The sequence below is a fragment of the Diorhabda sublineata genome, chromosome 5 (assembly GCF_026230105.1).
Source record: "Diorhabda sublineata isolate icDioSubl1.1 chromosome 5, icDioSubl1.1, whole genome shotgun sequence".
Taxonomy (NCBI): Eukaryota; Metazoa; Arthropoda; class Insecta; order Coleoptera; family Chrysomelidae; genus Diorhabda; species Diorhabda sublineata.
The window spans coordinates 10,759,681-10,780,973 of record NC_079478.1 but is presented as its reverse complement, the minus strand read 5'-3'; the positions used below and the strand labels follow the sequence as shown (position 1 = coordinate 10,780,973).

Genomic DNA, 21,293 nt, shown 5'->3' with positions numbered 1-21,293 from the left:
ATTATTTTTTAATTGAATAAAAATTATTTGCTTAGGTCAATATACTGTTTAAATTATTGAAAGGAGATAATATAGCACCCAATGAACACCATATTGCAATTTTTTCTTGTAAAAAGCAATCACATGAGGTTAAACCCCATTACACTGAAGTAGTTCATGTGGTGCCTACCGTGTTCGGGAAAGACGTGCTTTGGTAGTTGATTCCCAGGCTTACACTTCTCCTAAGAAGGAGTCCCGATAAATTAATGTTCTGGGCCTCTGCATGCAAACTAGATGTTAATGAGCCTCATCTGCCTGTCAAGTAGGTCTTGGAAATACTGCTCTAGGTGGTATTATGCTGGAGAGCTCGGAAAAGCATCTACCTTTGTAGTACCTATCGGTAAAACAGAGTCAGGTCGGCAACGTTTCTTCTATGCGCTAAGCTTTCTGGTTAACTCTGGATGCGAGCAGTTAGGAGCAATACCAGACATATTGCTCCTAACCTCGACACCTAACAGGCGAATTTGCGGTGCTGGTGATATTCTATGTGCAGACAGGATCAAATCCTGAGCCACCAACCTTTTTTGTAAAAACAGCAGTTTGGTCTTTGCTGCATTCAACTCAATTAGATTGCTTCCACCCCAATATAGAATGTTTTCAGGATCGGTGTTGGCGATAGTGATCTGTTACTGCCTTCGTATTTGGGTGTTAGCAGAGTTTATTGGGGCGGTTGATTTGAACGACGACACCTGTGTGCTATTGTTGGCGAAGCTATAGATCGGGTTTGCAGTTTTGTCAAGTAGATCGTTGATGTACAGAAGAAAGAGAGTAAGTGACAAGTAGGTGACAAGATGCATCCTTGGGGAGCACCAGTGATGACCTCAAACCTCTCTCAGGTATGTCCATCGATAGCGACCTCGATAGATCAGTCTTTGAGAAAGCTACTAAGCCAGTCGATAAGTGAAGACGATAAATGAATTTATTTAGAAGGCTGGCATGTCAAAATGTCAAAAATCTTCAATATGTCCAGTGCGATTGCTCGGGATTCCCCATATTTATCTATAGCTTCAGTTCATACGTTGGTGACATAGGACAGGAGATCCCCGGTTGATCTATGTTTACGAAAGCCGAGCACGTTTCCAATCTGCAGAGAAGAGAACTCTTTTATATGACAGGAAAGAGAATTTGTATAGCGGACTTGCTGTTTTTGTTATAAATTGTATTACATTAGATTGAGAATAATTGATGTCGAATACCGTTGTTTATTCTTTAAGTAACTAATTTCTCTTTTTTAATCGTTTATGACACCTATAATCTGTGTTCAAAGCACGATGAAAGTCACTAAACTATCACCACTGACAGATTTCAGTGTCTCGGACATACTTTAATATCTATCTATCTGTATATGTGACGAAACCTTTGGACTCGATTTTCGCAGACTTAAAAATCGATTTGAAACTTTGTATACGAAAAAATGGCAACGTAATAATTAAATTATTTTGACTATGATCATCAGGGTATCAAAAAAATATAAAGTGCTTTACTGGTTGCATACTAAGCATTATCTAATGATAAATTATAAACAAGGAGAGAGAGGGAGTTTCGATGGTTTTTTTTGGATAGGTTAAGGAAATTTTTCTTGTTGAGAATGGGATTTATTGAGTTTTGCCCTGATAAAACAATTACTCCTCTGTATGGCTTGAAGAAGTATAAGCCATGGTCTTATATACAGGTCTTGAAACGAAGGTAGCGGGGTGGGTTTAATTCACAGACGCTAAATTATCTAACTCTGTAGCGTGATACACACCAAGTTCAAGAGTTCGACAGCTGGCATTGACAATGATTTGACATGCCTGTAACTAGCTTCACACCGTAGTGTTTGCTTCTGCCAGCCATGTTGACCTGTGTGAGACTGTATTTTCAGAATTTCGCTAGAACTTAAGGGTGCATCTGTTTAAATAAGAAACATTATGCCCAAGTGTGATGTTAAAACTAGATATATACCGGCTACATTTGCATGGACGTTGCTCATCGTTGCCACCTCTTTATTCTTTTATTATCCGTAAGTTATTTATGTATATGTTTGTACTTCCAAATATAGCTGTTATGTTTTACTTTTAGGGCCCAGTATTATCTCGCAGATCACCCATGGGTTCCAGCGTGCCAAGGTGTTATCACTTTCTTCGTCTTAGCGAATTTCACTTTAGCAACTTTTATGGACCCAGGAGTTATACCCAAAGGTGAATGAACACTTTGTTTTTTCACTTTTTTCCTATGTAATTTTAAATTTATCGTGGATTTCATATGCAATTGAATCATATTGTCATTCAATATCGACGAATTTTTAATGTGTATGCATATTTGATACTTAATGGGCAAATTTATATATGATTCAATATAATGAGATGTAAAATTTTCAGAAAAAAAAATGATAATTATTTTTCATGTTAATGTGAAACTTTAATTTCTCTTCCAGCACCTCCTGATGAAGATAGGGAAGATGATTTTAGAGCACCTCTTTACAAAAATGTTGACATAAATGGTATTACTGTCAGAATGAAATGGTGTGTTACATGTAAATTTTACAGACCACCAAGGTGTTCTCATTGTAGTGTATGTAATCATTGTATAGAGGTAAGTGATTAAATACATTATTAAGTAATATCTAAGTATGTTCTTTGAATTTTTAAACACAATGTACACCTATTAGTTTTCTATACATGTACAAATACAAAGTATGTGATAAAATTATATTTCAACAGTCAGTATATGAATATTTTCTCATTGCTTAACACACTTTTTATCATTAGAATCAGTAGTATATTCTTTTTATTTTTGAGGGTGTAATACTGTTGTTCTTTTATGTTGCTAAGAATATAATCACCTCATACCTCTAATTTTTTTACTTAATCTTACAAGTTTCATTATTTATAATAATATTTAGACTCAAGTTTCTATTTCATTTGAGAAAAGTATTGAATAGAATGTCAACAAAAAATCGTTGGGGATGAAAGTAACTAATGTCGTGCCAAGTAATGCATGTATGTGGACTTTGTAAACTTATTTCAGACAAATTATTATTATTTATGTTTTTCTCAAAGCCAATGTGTTCATACAGTTCACTATATCGATCTTTTTTTTTCAACATTCACTATTACTCCTAACAGAATCAAACTGTGACTTGAACAGTTCTGTAACTAGTTCAAACTGTATAAATTTAGAGTTATCATGTTACAAGACTAGAACCCTCATTTTCCTATATATCAAGATCTTCCAGATAATTTTTATTAATTAATATATACTCGCCTGCACATATTCAGTTTTAATTAACTGATATATTTGTCAGTTGAAAAAAAACATTTGTAGGGTCAAAAGTAACTATAGTCATGCCAAATAATGCACATATGGAGACTTTCAGTTGGCTTATTATAATTAAATTATTATTTATATATTTTCCATACAGTTCACTTTTTCCATATATTTTTTTAATTCACTATTATTCTCACACATACTTCAAACTGTATAAACTCAAAATTAGCTTGCTTCTAATAAAACATAATTCCATCTCAACTCTTTAATTTTTTATTTTTTTAATTGCATCAAACAAATTCAAATATAATTTTTACAGTATTGTGTGCAATTGCATAGTAATGTTATATTTTAATAGTCAATTATGTTGATAACAAACTTGGCTCATCTACTACAAAGTTAGCTAATTAAATCATGAATCATGTAAGATACTCATTTTTATAATCCATCTATTAATTTTGTAATTATAGTATAGACAAAATACAACAGAAAAGCATAACAATTTTTTCCAAATGGAGAACACATTGTAGTAGACTTTGACAACAGCTGTTGTAAAGAAGAATATTTCCTACCTCTTCCATTGTATCTAGTGAATCCTAAAATTTAATATGCCCAATTTACGTCCATCATGTTAAAATTAATATGTTCAGTTTGTTTACCAAAGTGTTTTGAGAGTTTTTCATCAATGAAGAAAAGCTTGTCTTCCGCATTAAGTTATAATTTTTCCCAAAAGGTAATGAAATCAAAATTTGTTTGAATACAAAGTTTGGCAGGGAAATGAATTTTAAAAATAAAGATTGGGAAATGAGTCATAAAATACATGAAAATTTTCATTGCATTCACCTGAAGATAATTTTTATGAAAAAAATGAACCTCAATAGAGACAAAAATAATTAGGATGAAGAAAACAACTAATTGTTTAGAATACAGTTCATTTCTTCACCTTCAAAATAAGTCATTTAACTACTTGTTCTGATTTTTGTAATACTTATTATTACTAATTTTAAAAATAAATTGAAAATAAAAACAACAAGCAACATCAAACTTCAAAATACAACTAAAACCAAAGAATTTATCAATCAAAATCAAAATATTGAGAGCAAATCAATCTAATTGAAAACAAAAGTAATCTTATATATCAAGTGCCTTGTACTGATTGTGATGCTGTCTGCATAGAGCAGACATCTCAGTATTTCGAAAAAAGACTAAAACTTTAACATTAATTCATATATGACAAAAAGGGATATTCATATTTTGCATATTTTGCCATTGTGGAATTTAAATTACTGTGTGGTTTATGATATTTATTCAAACACAAAAAATGTAAAAATGGTTATAAGAAATAATTGATCATTAAATTTTCTATGCATGGCACATCAGTAACATGAAATATATGTTTAAGATATTCCCAAATCTATTTTAAGAAAATATAGCTATTTGTGTTCTCACAAAGAAGGTGTTTGACTCATATTAACCCAAGTTACTGACTATTTTAGACTTTATACAAACAATGATTGTCTTTGTTTCATAGTTTCATGTACTCCAATATTGACTTGTAACATGACTTGAACTGTTTATACATTTACTAATTGATACTTTCTATGTAGTTGGAAGTGAAAATCTAATTTGGTTCTATTAATAATTATGATTTACACTTGGATGATTTCAGAAATTGAAATATAATTGCAATTATTTAAATACACGAACTATAATCTGCTGTGAATTGATAAAAAACAGATGAATTCACAAGAAATATCAGGAATGAATCATTGATTCGAATTAAGTTATGATTGCTATAAATACAGAGTGGGCAACAAAAAACATTTCATCTTGATATTTGGTAGTGTGTATCAAATTTTAGGAAACATGATTTTTCTCCGAATTGGGATACATTTTTTTGATACAGATATGTCATTACTTAATCATCCTCCTTTCAGTTTTCTAACTGATTATATTTAAGTAGATTATATACAATGTACGGCACATCATTATAAAGGCATGTAAATGAAGTATTTACACACAAAGATCATTGATTTGCTCCAATGTTTACAGAGTCTTTGTAAAAAAGCTATAATTTCAAGTGTCTTGTATCTAGAACTTGAAACATCTATGGTTTTCACCCATATCACTCATAAGTCAAATTAATAACTATAAAAATAGTGTATGTATTGTATTATTGTCTTGTTATATTTTTATGAATAAAACATAGTCTCACTTGTTGAGCACATTTTTATTAATCTTCACTCATTGATTTTTATGACAGGAAAGAAGGGAAATTTTACATATGTCCCACTATTTATACTTCATACAATAAAGTCATTGTCAATATTCAATGGTACCAACTTATAACTATAAATTAATAGAGTACAATATATATATATGGTTGCATATGCTTAATACCTATTTAGGTACAATCATTAAATAAAGTAGGTATCATAAACACTAAAAATAATCATAATACATGAAGACATGTAGATTATGTTACAAGGACTGAAGCAGCAGAAGAAGCAACTTTCAAACAATGATTCTACAATTGTATAGAAATCGATTTGAACATTTAATTCATTAATTTAAAATGTTTTATTTATCAAAACTTCTTACTTTTTAGGTAATTTTTGTCATATCACCATTAATTATCTTTCCTTTATTAATTTATTTTTTGTGACAGAAAAAAATGACACATTAGCAGAATATTTATGTGTTTCATTTTTAAAAGATGATGCTTCATACCTTTCTAATGATTGTATATTTCGTATTTAAAATAAAATGATGGAGAAGTGGAAGAGAAGGGTTGACAAATGTGTACTCTTTAGACATGCTTCAGAATCTCTTTCAAATCTACAGAATACTGCCACATGGAGTGTCTTCTGTAGTTGACTCTTTATATTGATAATGATAGGATAAAAGGAACTGATTAATGAAGAGTAAATGTGAGGAGGAGTATCTAATATGGAAAAAAAGTTGGAAAAGTGTCCAATTGTATACGATACATAACAATTCAAAAATCTTCCAGACTGGCACTGGTGTAGACAAAGCGTGTGGTGTGAATGTAGAAATTTTAGATAAATTCAATATCATTTTTTACGCTTTGGTCCAACTTCCATTTTTATTGAAATGAATACAAAAATATAATCTGTTTCAACCATAGAAAGATGTTTTGTCATTGAGTGTTCAATTTGAATAAAGGATCAAGTACATATCGCACTCCATTTCAATAGTGCCATATCACAAAAAAAATTAAAATTCTCCAATGTATAATTTAAGATGATGTTCACAGGATTTAATAGTGCTAAATTATTAGTACTAACAGATTCCGCGTAAGGCGCTAGTACAATGAGTTACTCGCGACTGTATGCAACAAAAACAGTGTCGTAAGCTACTATGTCATCTCATTTCGTCCAGAGATGTTACAAAAATCAAAGCTGTAGTGCCATAACCGACATTATATTTTTTATAATGTAAAGAATCTTCAGGTGAAAATCAGCAACAACTTTGACAGAGACATAATTGAAATACAAGTTTTATTTTCAAATGTCAGATAGTCAGATATGAGCAGGAAAAACCCTTTTCCTTTCAAGTGAAAACCTCCTATGAGAGAGAAGATTTCCAAAAGGTGGTGATAAGAAAAAGAGGAAGAAGAATTGACTAATGTAATTCTGATCACGGCCTACACGACTAAATCAGAGTGACGCAAATAAAAAGGAAAACTTATTATCTTTATTTAAAGCCATTGTGATTTTCGAGTCGTACCTATCTATTTTAATTTAAAATCCTCAAGTTGCTCCCCATGTTGCTCAATATCAGTTTTTTCTTACATTACGGAGATTTACTTAGTTTGAAAATAACATTCTTGGGTTTGATATTTTCGTGTTATTTTTTTAAATTAAACTAAAATACAAATAAAGATATATTTCGTTTTATGCGCAAAAGTCCTAACTCAACAAAACAACTATAAATATAATTAACATCAACAGTAGTTCCATGTCATGCCTAAGTACCGAATTAACTGACACAGCAACATTTTATTTACAATCGTTTTTGTTTTAATCTTCCTGTAAAATTAGGATTTATGAGCTAATGGTATTATTGAAATTGGTGTGCGATATTAGGGTGGTCGTTATAAAGTTTCTTTTTGATGAAAAATCACTGAGAAATATTTTTTAATTCAAAACAACAGGTGCCGATCAATTTGTCCTTTTTCAGATAAACGATCCATTGTAACTTTTAACATAAACTTCACTAATAATAATTTATTGAAATGTCAAATTTGTTATTGTGGCGGTCATAGCCCCCTAAATGTATTATTTTAACTGCAGCGGAGATACTGTAAATGTAGCTTCAACTCCGAAATTCGGTTTAGGTATAGAAAATATTATATGAAAAATCTTTTTATTTCTTAATGATTTCTAAAAATACAAAGTATATAGGGAGATCCTTTTAAAGTAAGAAAGTTCATTATTTTTCCGGAAAAAAGAAAGATCTGACAACAATGTAGATACCACCATAATACCGGCCCTATCAGAAGACTCTTGCGCACAAAATTTCCATACATAAAACTCACTCTGTACAAATAGTAACAGTATAACCTAACAATGAGATAGATAAAAAGTGTATTTGGATTATGTTTAAAATTTGACAAATCATATCACTAATTGTTCAGATAGAATGTTCCATGATCACTTGTGGTTATTATTGGAAACTATTAAATTTTTTCTTTCAGACTTTTGACCATCATTGTCCATGGGTCAATAATTGTATTGGAAGAAGGAACTACCGATTCTTCTTTTTCTTCCTCATATCATTAAGTATACACATGATTAGTATCTTCACATTGAGCCTCATCTTTATACTAAAGAATGGGGACGTTTATACTAAACCACAGCCAATTATAGCGTATCCTTTTTCATATGACTTATCATTGTATTAACTTTATATTAAGAAATTCATACTCACGAACTCTGTACTTAGTGGTCTTCACAAAGCAAAGGATTACAGGGTTATCTTTACATCTAATAATAGAAAAATCTTGAAATATTTTTTCTGTGTGATTTTATGTTTTTTACTTAAGTTTCATTTGTTCTATAATTATTTTAAATGAATTCTAATAGTATTTTTCAGGCACAGTTTTTTTTTTATTTTGATTCTATATTTACAAAAATTTATAACAGTGTCCTAGTCCAGGAAATGAAGCATTTTGGCCCGCAATTTTTTCGTCCCGTCTGAAGTAGGGAATAGCCCAAGGATCATTTTCTATATCATGTCAATGTACGCTAAAACCTTGGTGGGTGGGGACATCCCTTCTCGGTGGTAGATATTTTTTATATTCTGACTATAGGAATCGATGGAAAAGCGATTCTAAGAAAAAAATGCTCTTTACGTCTTCTTCGTAAAACTAATATTTTAAAGAGTATTTTTTTGCTTTTTATCAAAAAACTGTAGAGAGCAAAATTGTAGCTTTTGAACAAACAAATAAAATCCTTTTTTTATAATTTTTCTACGACCAACGAACCATTTAGTTTTTTTCGTTAAATGTATAATTTGAAAGATTCAAAGCCAAATAATGGGAAAACTGCATTTTTCAATGAAAATTTATAGAACTTTTTTTAGCATAATAATTGAGCGACTAATAATCAAAATAAAGTAAGGTAAATCAGTGAAAACAACCTTCTAACAACCCCTCTACTAAAAATAGATCTTCACTCTTCTCTGATTCTCTTTATATATGTATTTTTGATCAATTTAAAATTCGTAATACTAGAAATATAGGATTTTAAAGATTCAACGATTTTTTTGAAATTTCGTATTTTTCATCCCTATATCACCGAAAATACGAAAAAAATCATAAAATTTTAGCTTTTTTAATAACTAAAATTTTCCTGTCTGTGCACAGTGAGTATTTGGAGAGATATAGCCTTTAAAAACCTTTATTTACGAGCGAACACAACCTTATCGGAGCCCTTTAACTCACCTCGTTTTAAAATTGAGAGATATCTAAGAATTTAATTGACATCGTATCTCTTGAAAAGCCCCACAAAATCATGTCTGAAAAAAATTTCTATCACTAAAAATAAAGGAGCTAATTTTATAAAAAACTTGGATTGTACAGAAATCCACTTGTTCTGGGTACTGAGGTGAAGACTGCAATAATAGTCCACCACCATTAATTGAAGTGGACGAAGACGTCATCGACATCGATGAAAATAAAATTAATGACCCAGATTTCTAAATTTCATCGTATGTAATGTGTAACTATGTATGTATTTTTTTCTATGGAAATCCAAGTCAAATTTTACCCATGTTAAAGTTTAAAATGTTATTTTATAATTTTTTTCAATTAGTTCTCACTCTTAAAAAGCAAAAAAGCGTACAACAACACAATATAGAAAATGAAGTAGAGGGTGAAATGAGCTTAATCCCAAATCGATCCAGAACGAAAAAATTGCGAGATTTTCCCTTTTTTGAGTTTATTTCCTGGACTATCCTTTTCTCTCTTTTAATGATAATAGGTTCTATATATCAGTTAAAGTTTTTTAATATTTTTGACGGAGAGATATATTATTATAACAACTTATTATTCTAGTTTTATGAAAAACGAGTTACAAACTATTTGAAAAATTACCATTGTTCATTGCAAGTTTCTTTAATCTATTTAATTTCAATAGCATTAATTTTCCTTAGTTTTTCATTAGTATGGTATTAATGGCACTTGTGGCCTTACTTTCCATACCAATATTTGGGTTGACAGGTTTTCACATGGTATTGGTATCCAGAGGTCGAACTACGAACGAACAAGTAACTGGGAAATTCAAAGGTGGTTACAACCCTTTTTCTAGAGGTTGTTGGGACAATTGTTGTTATACTCAGTTTGGTCCACAATTTCCAAGGTAAGAATTCCAAATTTTGTTGCGTGAATTCAGAGTTATATTAATATTATTACACCAAAATGTTTAATAGCCCTACACTGCTGAATAAAAGTGAAAGTATATAGAGTATATACAAAAAGTAATGTTACTATAAGAAGTATCAAAATTTGCGTTGCTATCTGAACTTTTGGTGAATTTATTACGTAATCTATTGATACCTTTTGTGACATGGTAGTGATCATAATGACATCCAACTACTACTACCACTAGTACTACGGCCCTCAATGTGCCTTGGCCTCGTCTACCACATTCCTTTAGTCATCGCTGGGCATCTCCACCCCCCTCATACCTAGCTGCCGAATATCCTCTTCGACATCGTTTGTGCCGTCGTCGGTCCTCGGGCTTCCGCTATCCAGGCATACGCTCCAAATGAACTAGGCTTCTGAGTCTGGCCTTCTTGACTTCTGTCACCCGGATGGGGTCTTCATAGAGCCGGTGTTCGTACGGCTGCGCCACACGCTCTGTTCGCACACTGGTCTGTATATTCGATGTAAGTTCTTCGCTCCCAAGTGTCAACACCTAACCTAACAAAGGTCTCGCTAGCGTACATGAGAACTGTGCGATAGATCCGCTTTTTCGTTTTCCAATTCAGTAAAGGTGAATTTAGTAGTCGTTGGAGACTGAAGTATGCTCTTTCACACGTTCTCTTATTTCCATAGAGTTGGCATTATTTTCGGTCGCTAGTGATCCCAGGTATTTAAATGAATGTACATTTTAGAAAGTTCCAAGCTTCAATTCAATTTGATCAAAATTTAATAAAGAAATTCCTAGTAAAAATGGGATAGGACATATTTTTGACAAATTAGTTCAATGACTACAACGAATTCTTGTAAAAAATGTTTGTTATCTCAACTTACTGTCATTTCCATTTTTGATTTCTAGATCAATGGTAGTTAGCGATACCATAATCAAACTATTGTAATAACTGCAGAAAAATAAAACACTGAACTAATAATTGTATATTTTGAACAGGAGTCAATCTTTGATTTTGTCATCACATATTGTGGCGCAGCGTTGGTGTTTGTAGGTCTGTTTTTGCTGCTTCTTGGAGCGTTCAGTACTTCTATAGCATGTGGTACACCTACAACTGATTAATTGATTTTAGTGTAGGTAGAATTTTCTTTATTTATCTTTAGCACAACTTCAATTACGAAACAAAGACAAAAAAACTAATACGAGGTCTGGCTATTAAATAACGAGACTGGTTACGAAAAAGGGTTTTATTATAATAATTATTCTACATTCGAATGCTCCCCATTAATATACTCCCTTCTCCTCGCCACACTCTTTTCTATACGTTTTTTTTTGTGATCGAAACAGTGCTGGAAGTCTTCTTTGGTGAGGGCCTTTAGGAGCTCTGCCGCTTTTTGGTTTAACGCTTCAATCGATTCAAATTGGGCCTCTTTCAAAGCAGATCTTTTTCTAACCTTTCAAGGAAATCTGAGCAGACCCGTCGACCCATGAGCTTTTGGTCAGGAGTCAGATTTTTGGCACCAATTTCGCACATACTTTTGTCATACGTAATTCTAATTGTAATTGTGTAATTTTTCTAACCGTTTCTTTATCGGCGTTTATAGCCTCGACAATCATCCGGATGCTCATTCGATGATCTGCACGCACAATTTGGTTGATTTTGGTCACTGTTTCCGGAGTTGAAATAGTCGTAGGGTGACCTAGGTGCTGGTCATCTTTAGTGTTTTCTCGGGCCTCAATAAAGCTCCCACACGCGTACGAGATAGAGGAATGTCCCTATAGGCCTCTTACAATAATTTATAGCACCCAGTCGGAGTTTTTTTCAATTTAACGAGAAATTTGAGATTGATACATTGCTCCTGTTTTACTTCACAATTGGTTTTTGTCACGAGAAGAAAACACGTTCGTTTCAAACCTCTACTGAACAAATATTATAATAGTGACGGGAACGTGTTTTGGGACGTGCATAGACAAGATATCTAGATACCCAACGCACGACTCTGTTTTACCCCACTTGTCTAGGGCACCCTGTAGGCACGCAGCCTCGTTACTTCATAACCAGACCTCGTATAATAAAATAGGTTGAACTGTTAACAAAGTTAAAATTGAAGTCACACATTTTGTGTTGGCGCCGTTCGGCACACATAATTTTTCCGTCCCCTTTTCACCCACGGTGGTCGGCTAATTGAAGACTTGAAGGTTCGAGTAGAGCGGTAAATTGGTGTGATGTTACGACACATTATTATAGGCATAAAAAATTGTTTAATTAATATTCTCCCGTTGACAAATGTCGAAATCAAATGAAATTCGTGTACTCATAATTCTTGTAGCAATCTCACTTATAAAGCCAACACCAAAATTAGAACAAATAAAAATTAAAGGAAATGAAGTTTAGTGAAAATTAAAGATATAATGTTGTGTGTTTATTATTTTTCAGTTTAATAAAACCACATAAATATCACATAAAACGAAAGCATTGTCCACATGGTCCAATTGCTACGATTACGAACGAAAGTCAAGTCAAAACTTATATGGATAATAGTAATGGAGTTAGAAATATTAATTCTAATGCATATAATAAAGTAAGTAATAAAAAATGTGTTGAATATAATATACTAAATGCTTAAGGTAGACAAATGCAGGTTTTATTTTTTAAAAATTACATGGCCGTTACGTCGGACACATTCTTTGAACCTGACTTCAGTATTTCTTGCCACATACTTTACTTTTGAGATACTTCTACAGAAAAAAGTCCATTGGGGTTCGAGGACCTAGGTGGCCAAAGGATGTCACCAAAAGGGCTTATCAGTTTGAAGAAATCATGAAGCAGGGCCATGGTCTCCCTAGCAGTGTGGCGTGGCGCTGCGCCAGCTTGCTGAAACCATGTCTGTGAAGTGAAAGCAGAATATTATCTCAATGTTGGAAATAAATAATCGTTAAGCATTCGCTTAAAAGCAACACCGTCAATGGAAATTGCTTGTCCTTGACGATTTGCAAAATAATAGGGTTCAATTATTCCCCTTATTGACAACACACACCAAACCGTCAATTTGAGACTGTGAAGTGGCCGTTACCCTTTTGGGGGACCAATAACGACAATTTTGTTTTTTAGGGGACCAATAACGAGAATTTTGTTTGTTTACGCTTCCAGTCAGATGAAAATGGGTTTCATCACTCCAAAACAAGATAGTGATCACTGTGCGAAATCGCTCCAATATTATCTCACAGAAATTTTCACGTATATTGTGATCATAAAATAGATGAAATTTAAAATACTTATTCAATATTTTGTACAGTATAGTTTTTGGAAGTATCCAAGGTAGCCGCTCTCTTGCGAACGGACTGACGCGGATTATCGCGCAAACTTGCCGCGACGAGTTAAATGTTTTCATTTGGTCTCGTCTTCCTGCTGGGTCCCGTGGGTTGTTTTCTGCTGAACTTATTGATCGGAACCTTCGCACCCGTGATAGAATCAAATCTTCACTTGGGTGGTCACGTAACCGTCGAATATTGGAACGTGAACAATATCTTCGACGAGCAATTGTATACGAATCATTGGCTTTGAAATACGCTTCGATTGCAAACGCACGTTGTTCACTCGTCCACTGCGACTAAATAACCCGCACGCATGAAGATGCCAACGCTGCTCCTTCACCGCCTTTTCGTTCAATGGTTAAGAAGAAATTCGAAATTCAAATCCCAATTCTGCTACCGGACACCCATTATATAACTTTAAATTCCTCGGCAGGAGATTTTTTCTCTAGACTGGTATTCAGTCTCAGTTGAAGTATGTAAATAACTGGTACTCAGATCAATGAATAAAACTAAAACAATCCTCGGACACGATTATCCAAATCATTAACTGCGTATCCAAAAGAGTGCAACGAACAAAACAGTTATATATCAAAAACAACTCACTGGAACTTATCTATGGAAATCCGAGATAGTTGCAGCCCTCAACCGAATTTCCAGTTGTTGGAGTGAGTTGAATTTGTAATCTGGTGGATGGATCCTTTGTGAAGTCGTCTGAATTTACCTTCAGTCTCTGAAGACGGTAATTTTGTTATTGAAACGCGCGTCAGACAGTGTAATTGTGACTGTTGGTGTAAACAGTGTGCTCATGTTCAGTATGAATATTACCAACAGTTCCAGAAATTCCAACTCAGTTATTATTATTCTTGTTATAGATGTCACCGGGTCGTGACGGGTGCGAATTAGACATGGAACCTTCAGCGTCCCAATCTCAAGACTGTGAACCGACGCCCCCATTACAGAGGCACGGCTCAAAAAGCAATTTCTTCCTACCGTCGGCGGCTACTGTCGACGTCGAATCTCCAAGGTAAGATTTTGTTATTAGCTACTTGAATTAAAAACTGTCCTAAAAAATTTAATTATTATATTTGATGTTTTGACCTAACTTTAATCATTATCACAATATTACCTAACTTAGACTATGGATTAGTAAAGTATTTCCCAACTTCTCTTTTTCTTTGTGAAGCAAAAGAAAAAATTTGACGAGCCCTCTAAGTAGACTTAATAACAGGTAAAAAAAAAGCAAAAAAATTGATAGAATAAATATTTTTCATATTGCAGTACAATTGATTATATTATATGTGAAACATTTTAATAAAACATCAATAAGACTAAAATGATGGTTATAAAAGTTGATAACAAGATAAATTTAACAAACTGGTTCTTATGTTTCAGATCTTGACATTATTACAATTTAGTGATAGGAATTTGTATATTTATGTTAGAAAAATTGGATCATGAAGTTCAGTTACCCGAACTCGCACTTCTCAATTTTTTGTAAATATTGTTAATCTAAGGTTCAAATCATTGAATCTAATATGAATGTTCTGTGGCACAACATATGGTCGAAGAATGAAGGACAATTTCAGCAAACACATTTGAAAAATTAAGACAAGATAACTTCGATATAACATAGTTGTTGATCATTGAACTTTAATTAAAACTATTGTAAGTTTACTCTAGAATGTTGTATGAATACGATCTGCTAATCTACCCAGCCTTCACAGATTTCTAAAAAGGTTACAATACTGTAAACAGAAACTATTTGTACAACATTTTGAACGATCTTAGTATTCTAAAAAAGCATAAAAGGCTTACCAAAATGACACTTGAACATATAATAACGAAGATAAAGGCAAACCAAAAAATCAAAATGTTTTCAGACCAACAGAGGACTAAAACAGGGAGATCCTTTATCCACTACGCTGTTCAATATAAGGTTTGTTCATGAATGGATAAAATTAATTCGATCGTATACAAAGAACAATATAGTGCAGAGAGCGAAGAAGTATTTGTTGATCGTTGTATTTGAGGTTATTTGATGTGATTCAGGCCTTGTGGTATTAACAATAATGGAAAACGATTTAGTACTTTTTTATATTTTACATTCGTCCGATGACGCAGATATTGTGCCACCGTTTCCAAATTACACTATCTTGCACTGCACTTGCTGAACTGACTTTAGACCCAGTACAAGCAGTACAGACTGTGAACTGAGTGAAATAATTCTCTTGAACTGCTACTAAGAACAGCGACACTAACTCTGGTTCTGATACACTTATACACTTCTTGAGTTAGTTCTGTTAGTGCAGCTACCAAGAACAAACCTATAGTATTAGAATGGATAGTACGTAAAATCGGTTTGAACAGAACAGGGACACTAAAAACAAGGAAAATTCAACATCTGAACTACTGACATACGTAAATATGATAGTAATCCTTTCAACATCTGGAAAAGAGCTTAAGGAAATTTGCGGAGCCTTCATAGTAACAGCAGACACAGGAATCTACGAGTCAACGAAGATAAATCGAAGTTCATGATAATGAGAACACCACAAAGGAAACGAGTAATGAAACGTTTTTCATTACAATTGAACAAAAGAAAAGCAATGAACTTAGAGCAAGTTCAAAGTCAAGTATATCTTGGAGTGGTTATCAAGCACGACAGTGACGAGGGAGGAAATCTGGTAAAAAAGAGGAAGAATTATGGCTGAGAAGAACAAAAATGATGGACATAGAACAAGGAGGAACAAGAAAAAAGAAAGACCAAGGAATAGACGGTATGCAGAAGTGATGGAAGACCTAATACGGAGGGAGGAATTCAAAACTGGACAACGAAATTAAAAAATAGGAAAGAGTGGAAAAGAATCACTTCCATGCTATGGGCCTAAAAGGTCTGCACCATGAGTTTATTGTTTACCAATTAAATCCATAAAAAATTGCCATAGATACAAACAATAATGTGTCTAATTGAAAAATGTTATTCTCAAAATCTTACAAGGGCTTACTATATATTTCTAATAATTAGTGACATTGTATGTTACCTCTGATCATTTGGAAGCAATTTCGCTACTTTTACTGAGGTACATATTATGTACCGAAATTTGATTAGACTGTTTTTTTCCAGGCACCCAACACAAGTGTTGCCAACTCCAGGCAGGCCGATGCCTCTTTACACTCGTAGCAGTCCCCATCCTCGACCGAGAGGATTAGATTCGAATCGCAGCGGTACTCCCGATGCTTTAGGAGGACAACAAAGGCCGTCGCCTACGATGCAGCAGAGGATAAAAGCGTTAGGAGTACCAACACCTTTGACTCTTTCTACACCAGTCAGACGGTAAGTGTTTTTTTTAACTGCACGATATCTATTTTTTTTTATTTTGTAGATTGTTTATGTGTTTGTTAAAGCTGGAAGGTAGAATTTGCAATTGAGGAAAATATACAAATTCTTTTTTCAATTAAAATTTTGTATTTATTCTTTCAACTTTCTGTTGTGTCTTCTTATTAAATTTCTGCAAATAATCAATTACTTCTGCAAAACATCTATTTTAATTTCTTCAACCATATTTTATAATAAAGACACTTGTAGAAAGCTTTAGTGGTGTGGAGATCTTCCCTCCCTACAATAAGCCACATTGAATGAATTTATGTTCAATGTAGTAAGAAATGTTCTAAATAATGAAAATCATTGCAAATGCAATTAATATTTAATAAAGTATATGAAAGCTATTCAAAAAAAAAGGAATTTAGAATTTGTATTATAACTTATAGAATTCTTTCATGAAATAAACCCTTCAGTTTTTATGTTGATATTGTAAGTCAATAGGGATGGTATAAATTAAAAAATAATGACCAGCCAGGCAAATATACTTATAATTTTTGTGAATTAAAAATAGTATTGTTAGTTGAAGTTTTCTAAAGATAGGACTGGGCTCGGGTTAAATAGTAAATCTTAGATACATATCTAACAGTTTATGATTATTTTAATTTCTATACCTTAAAGGCATTATAGAAGATGTGAAAATTTGTTTAATACAGAAATGCTACTTATTCATTTGCTTAAGAGCCATTACTAAAATGTTTGGTTCTTTTACTGTACTGATTTTAATGAAAACGAAACTGTAAAATCGACAAATAAATTATGGGAGCTAAAAAAGATGAAAAAATGGTTTCCGTTGATTTGAAATACAAACAAGCCAGGAACTCTATCCCCTAATTTGGAATATACTTATAATTTGTGAAGCGATCAAATAATCTCCAGGTTCACCAAATTCATCTCGAATCTATTTTATTTCCAAATTAATGTTTAAAAATTTCACTTTTGTAGACTTGTATGCATCCTTACTGTTATGTTGATATAAATTGATATCGATTCTATTAAAATTTCAGAAAAGTTGGGCATATAAAAAGTGGAACAGTTTATTATAATTTAACACGATAAGTTGGTTGCATATTTTTATGTTCCTGTGTACCTAAGAGCTGGCAAGTAGAGCCATCGAATAGAGCTTTCTATATAGTGAATAGCATTTCAAAAAAAAAAACTCTTTACTTTCCTTCTTTGCGAATTTCTACATTTTTCGTGCTGTTCCTTTTTGTAATGCTAACAGTTTTTTTTTATTTTCTTTACGCTCAGGTAATGTTTCTGGTCGTGCATGAAAACAAGGAATTAGCGAATTAGCGACTGAGTGCCTATATAAAGTGATAAAAACACTAGTTTGTTAGGATTCCAAGAGCATATCAATAACTTTATAGAGACTTTCCAACTGATATTTTTCTCAATTATTAGAACATCTCCACATTTTTCAAGTATTTGTACATATAAATTTATTTAATGTATTATTAAACAGAAAAAAATTGTGTTATGTGGTAACAATGGTGAAAATCAAATTTTTATTAATACAAAATACAAGTTTTATTTTTCTTAATATATTTTTCAGTTGTTAACAGAGTTGGTATTTTTATTATTAGATGTTTTTTTAGATTTCCTATGAGTCCTTTTCTAAGATAGGTTCATGATTGAATTTTAATTACTTTTGTAATTTTTCTTATTAGTCTGAAAATATCATAGTTTCATTAATTATATATAAATCCCTATTTATTATTTATTTAAAATGAGTGAAAATAAATTAATTATTATTTTTAATGTCATTCTTGATATTATTGTTCTTCCTAGTATGTAATTTCGAATGGTGTCCGAAAAGTTTTTTAAAATGCCAACGTTTCGAACTTTTGGCCTTTATCAAATATATGGTACATTTTAACTCAAACATTGACGAAGATAAACAAGTAAACAAAAAATTGTGAAGTTAGAAGTAGAACAATAATCAATCATTCAATAGTAATATATAAATGTGCCTCCTATTCATTCTGATTATTGTTTTACTTCTAATTTCACAATTTTTTATTTACCTGTTTTTCTTCATCAACGCTTGAGTTATAATGTATTTTTAGCATTGATAAGTATCAAATGAAAAATCTGAACGTTGGCATTTTAAAAAACTCTAAACAGTTTTAACCCACAACACCGTTCGTAATTATTATCGACGTTTAATATTTTTGAAAATATTCATATTGATTACTGCAAACGTATTTTTTAAATACAAGTATTTCCATCAAAATTATATCCAACTCTATTGCCATGTTGATCATTTCTTTATAATATATTTAAAAATCTTGATTTCTAGAAATAAAAATACCAATACCTTTTCAATTATTAAATTAACTTAAAAACACATTTTTTTCAATATAAGTTCTTGATTTTACATCTATTTTAGTTAATAACGGTTTTTTTATTTATAGAAATTATTTTTGATGTGTGGACCTAACTTTGCTCATCAATATATGAAATAAAAGCAATTATCAACTTAAATTAATAATGTATTGATATGCTTGCTTCAATAGCTCTTTTATAAATTTATTCTTATGTTTGACCCTGTTTCAAGCATTTCATGGTTTGTAATCTAGATTTTTTTTTATTGTATTGATGACTTCTTAATCTATTTTATCACTTATATGAGGATATTTTGATTTTTGAAAAAAAAAATTGATTCACAATTGGTTGCAACAAATCCAAAATTACTAGAAGCATCCCTAAAGCTAAATCCTTCTCTAATTTAGATTACTTTTAAAAAAATGTGCATTTGATGTCTGTTATAAGTCCTTAGACCAATTTTGTGCCAGAACCTATAAACAATTTTGTTCAAATTAGAACCATCACATATTAATGGTGTAAATAGAATCTTTGAACCCCAAAAGAAACTTGATTTATTGCAAAGATTCTCATATATAAAATTTATTTTTTGATGTTTTGGTTAATAATTCTGTTTTATATATTTTGATGCAACTTTAAATAATTTAAACTACTGATTTTTCGTTTATACATAAAGATGGAAAATTTTGTATACTTAAAATGATATTTATTTTATTATTCATATCATGAGGGGTAATATTTTGATAAACCAAAATTTAGTCAAAAATTATTTTTGTAAATAAACCTTATTTTTAAAAATAGACCTTAAATCGAGAACATATATCCAAGAAATTGAATACAGAAAGGTATAAGAAGTGAAAAATTTAAGAAAATTACAATTCCTACATTATTTTGAAAAAAAAAATATTTTAAATAAATGCATTTATAATATCTAGTCTACCAGGAGAAATTCGAAATATCTCTTTACTGCCTTTAAATCTCATTTAAAATATTTTGAATTTTTCATGGAACATAATATATCACGATGCAAGCTTACAAATTAATATAAAATGCCTATTTGTATTAACTTACCAAAATGTCTTGAGGTTTGGTAGTGCTGCTAGCTTATTGCTAATTTATCAGGATAACGCAGCTTTTAGCTAAAGTATAATTATTTGTTACGAATAACTGAAAAAAATACAATTATTTGTTTTGTATTTATTGTTCTGTTTATCTCGAATGTAAATAAACGTTTTTGTTGCAACAATAAATTTTGGTTATTTCTAACACTGCTATAATAAATTTATGAGAATACATATTTCATTAATTCGTTTGTCAGAACTTTCACATTAATATTTCCCTGAAAAAATATCCTGTTATAGCTCCATTGAACTACTGACTAGTATCAGTGACAGATTGGTGATACTTAACTGGCTTAGATAGGTTTAAGCAACCGTAAATGGTCATTGGAGGTAAGTTGTTGCTAAACTGGGCAGGTATTCTCAGCTCACTGCTCTCACAAGCGAGCGATCACCAAAAGGGGTGATTTTATTAGCAGCGATATGCAATTTTTCAAATCAGGAATTGTTTGGGGAAATTTTATGAATGCATATCCATTATTTCCTGTTTTTTTTTAATATCTTAATAATTTTGTGAATACATCGACTCACTGATGATTGGGAGATACCCAAAAAAAATTATTACCTACTACCAGTACCAAAACATTTTAACATTTAAAGAGCATTAAGAGCATTAAGTCCATGTCAAGAAATTTTCGGAAAAGTGGAAAGAACAGAGACAATGTATGATCGAGATTCCCAAAATAGTTTCATAAATATTTAGAAAGTTTTAAAATCAATATTTGGACTTATCGGATTTTGATACTAAGATTGGAATTTAGAGGGATCTGGAACAAAAATAAGCTTAGGCTGCAAAGAGGTTGAACTATAAAAGGTATACTAATTGTAATTTTTATTTTTTTTTACACTTTAATTACGTAAAGGCTTAGTAAAACAAATCTTCAGTAAAAAATCTTGACTTTAATTATTACAAAAATTGCAAAGTAAAAAAGTAAACAGTCTTTATGGTTATAGTGGATCACACAATAT

At 31.6% G+C, this 21,293-nt stretch overlaps 1 protein-coding gene across 2 annotated transcripts in view; it reads left to right on the top strand.

Annotated features, from left to right (window-relative positions):
- The first annotated feature begins 1,797 nt into the window (after nt 1-1,797).
- LOC130444103 (palmitoyltransferase ZDHHC8) overlaps nt 1,798-21,293 on the top strand; it is a 31,467-nt gene continuing 11,971 nt past the window's right edge. The window contains exons 1-9 of one of the 2 annotated variants that reach the window (XM_056779108.1): nt 1,843-2,041; nt 2,101-2,219; nt 2,456-2,613; nt 8,009-8,181; nt 9,978-10,172; nt 12,622-12,766; nt 14,372-14,523; nt 16,624-16,833; nt 18,130-20,920. In XM_056779108.1, coding sequence (XP_056635086.1) covers nt 1,950-2,041; nt 2,101-2,219; nt 2,456-2,613; nt 8,009-8,181; nt 9,978-10,172; nt 12,622-12,766; nt 14,372-14,523; nt 16,624-16,833; nt 18,130-18,133 — 1,248 coding nt within the window. In that variant the 5' untranslated portion in view covers nt 1,843-1,949 and the 3' untranslated portion in view covers nt 18,134-20,920. Of the gene's footprint in view, nt 2,042-2,100; nt 2,220-2,455; nt 2,614-8,008; nt 8,182-9,977; nt 10,173-12,621; nt 12,767-14,371; nt 14,524-16,623; nt 16,834-18,129; nt 20,921-21,293 lie in introns of those variants that run through there. The other variant, XM_056779107.1, reaches the window with a different exon arrangement.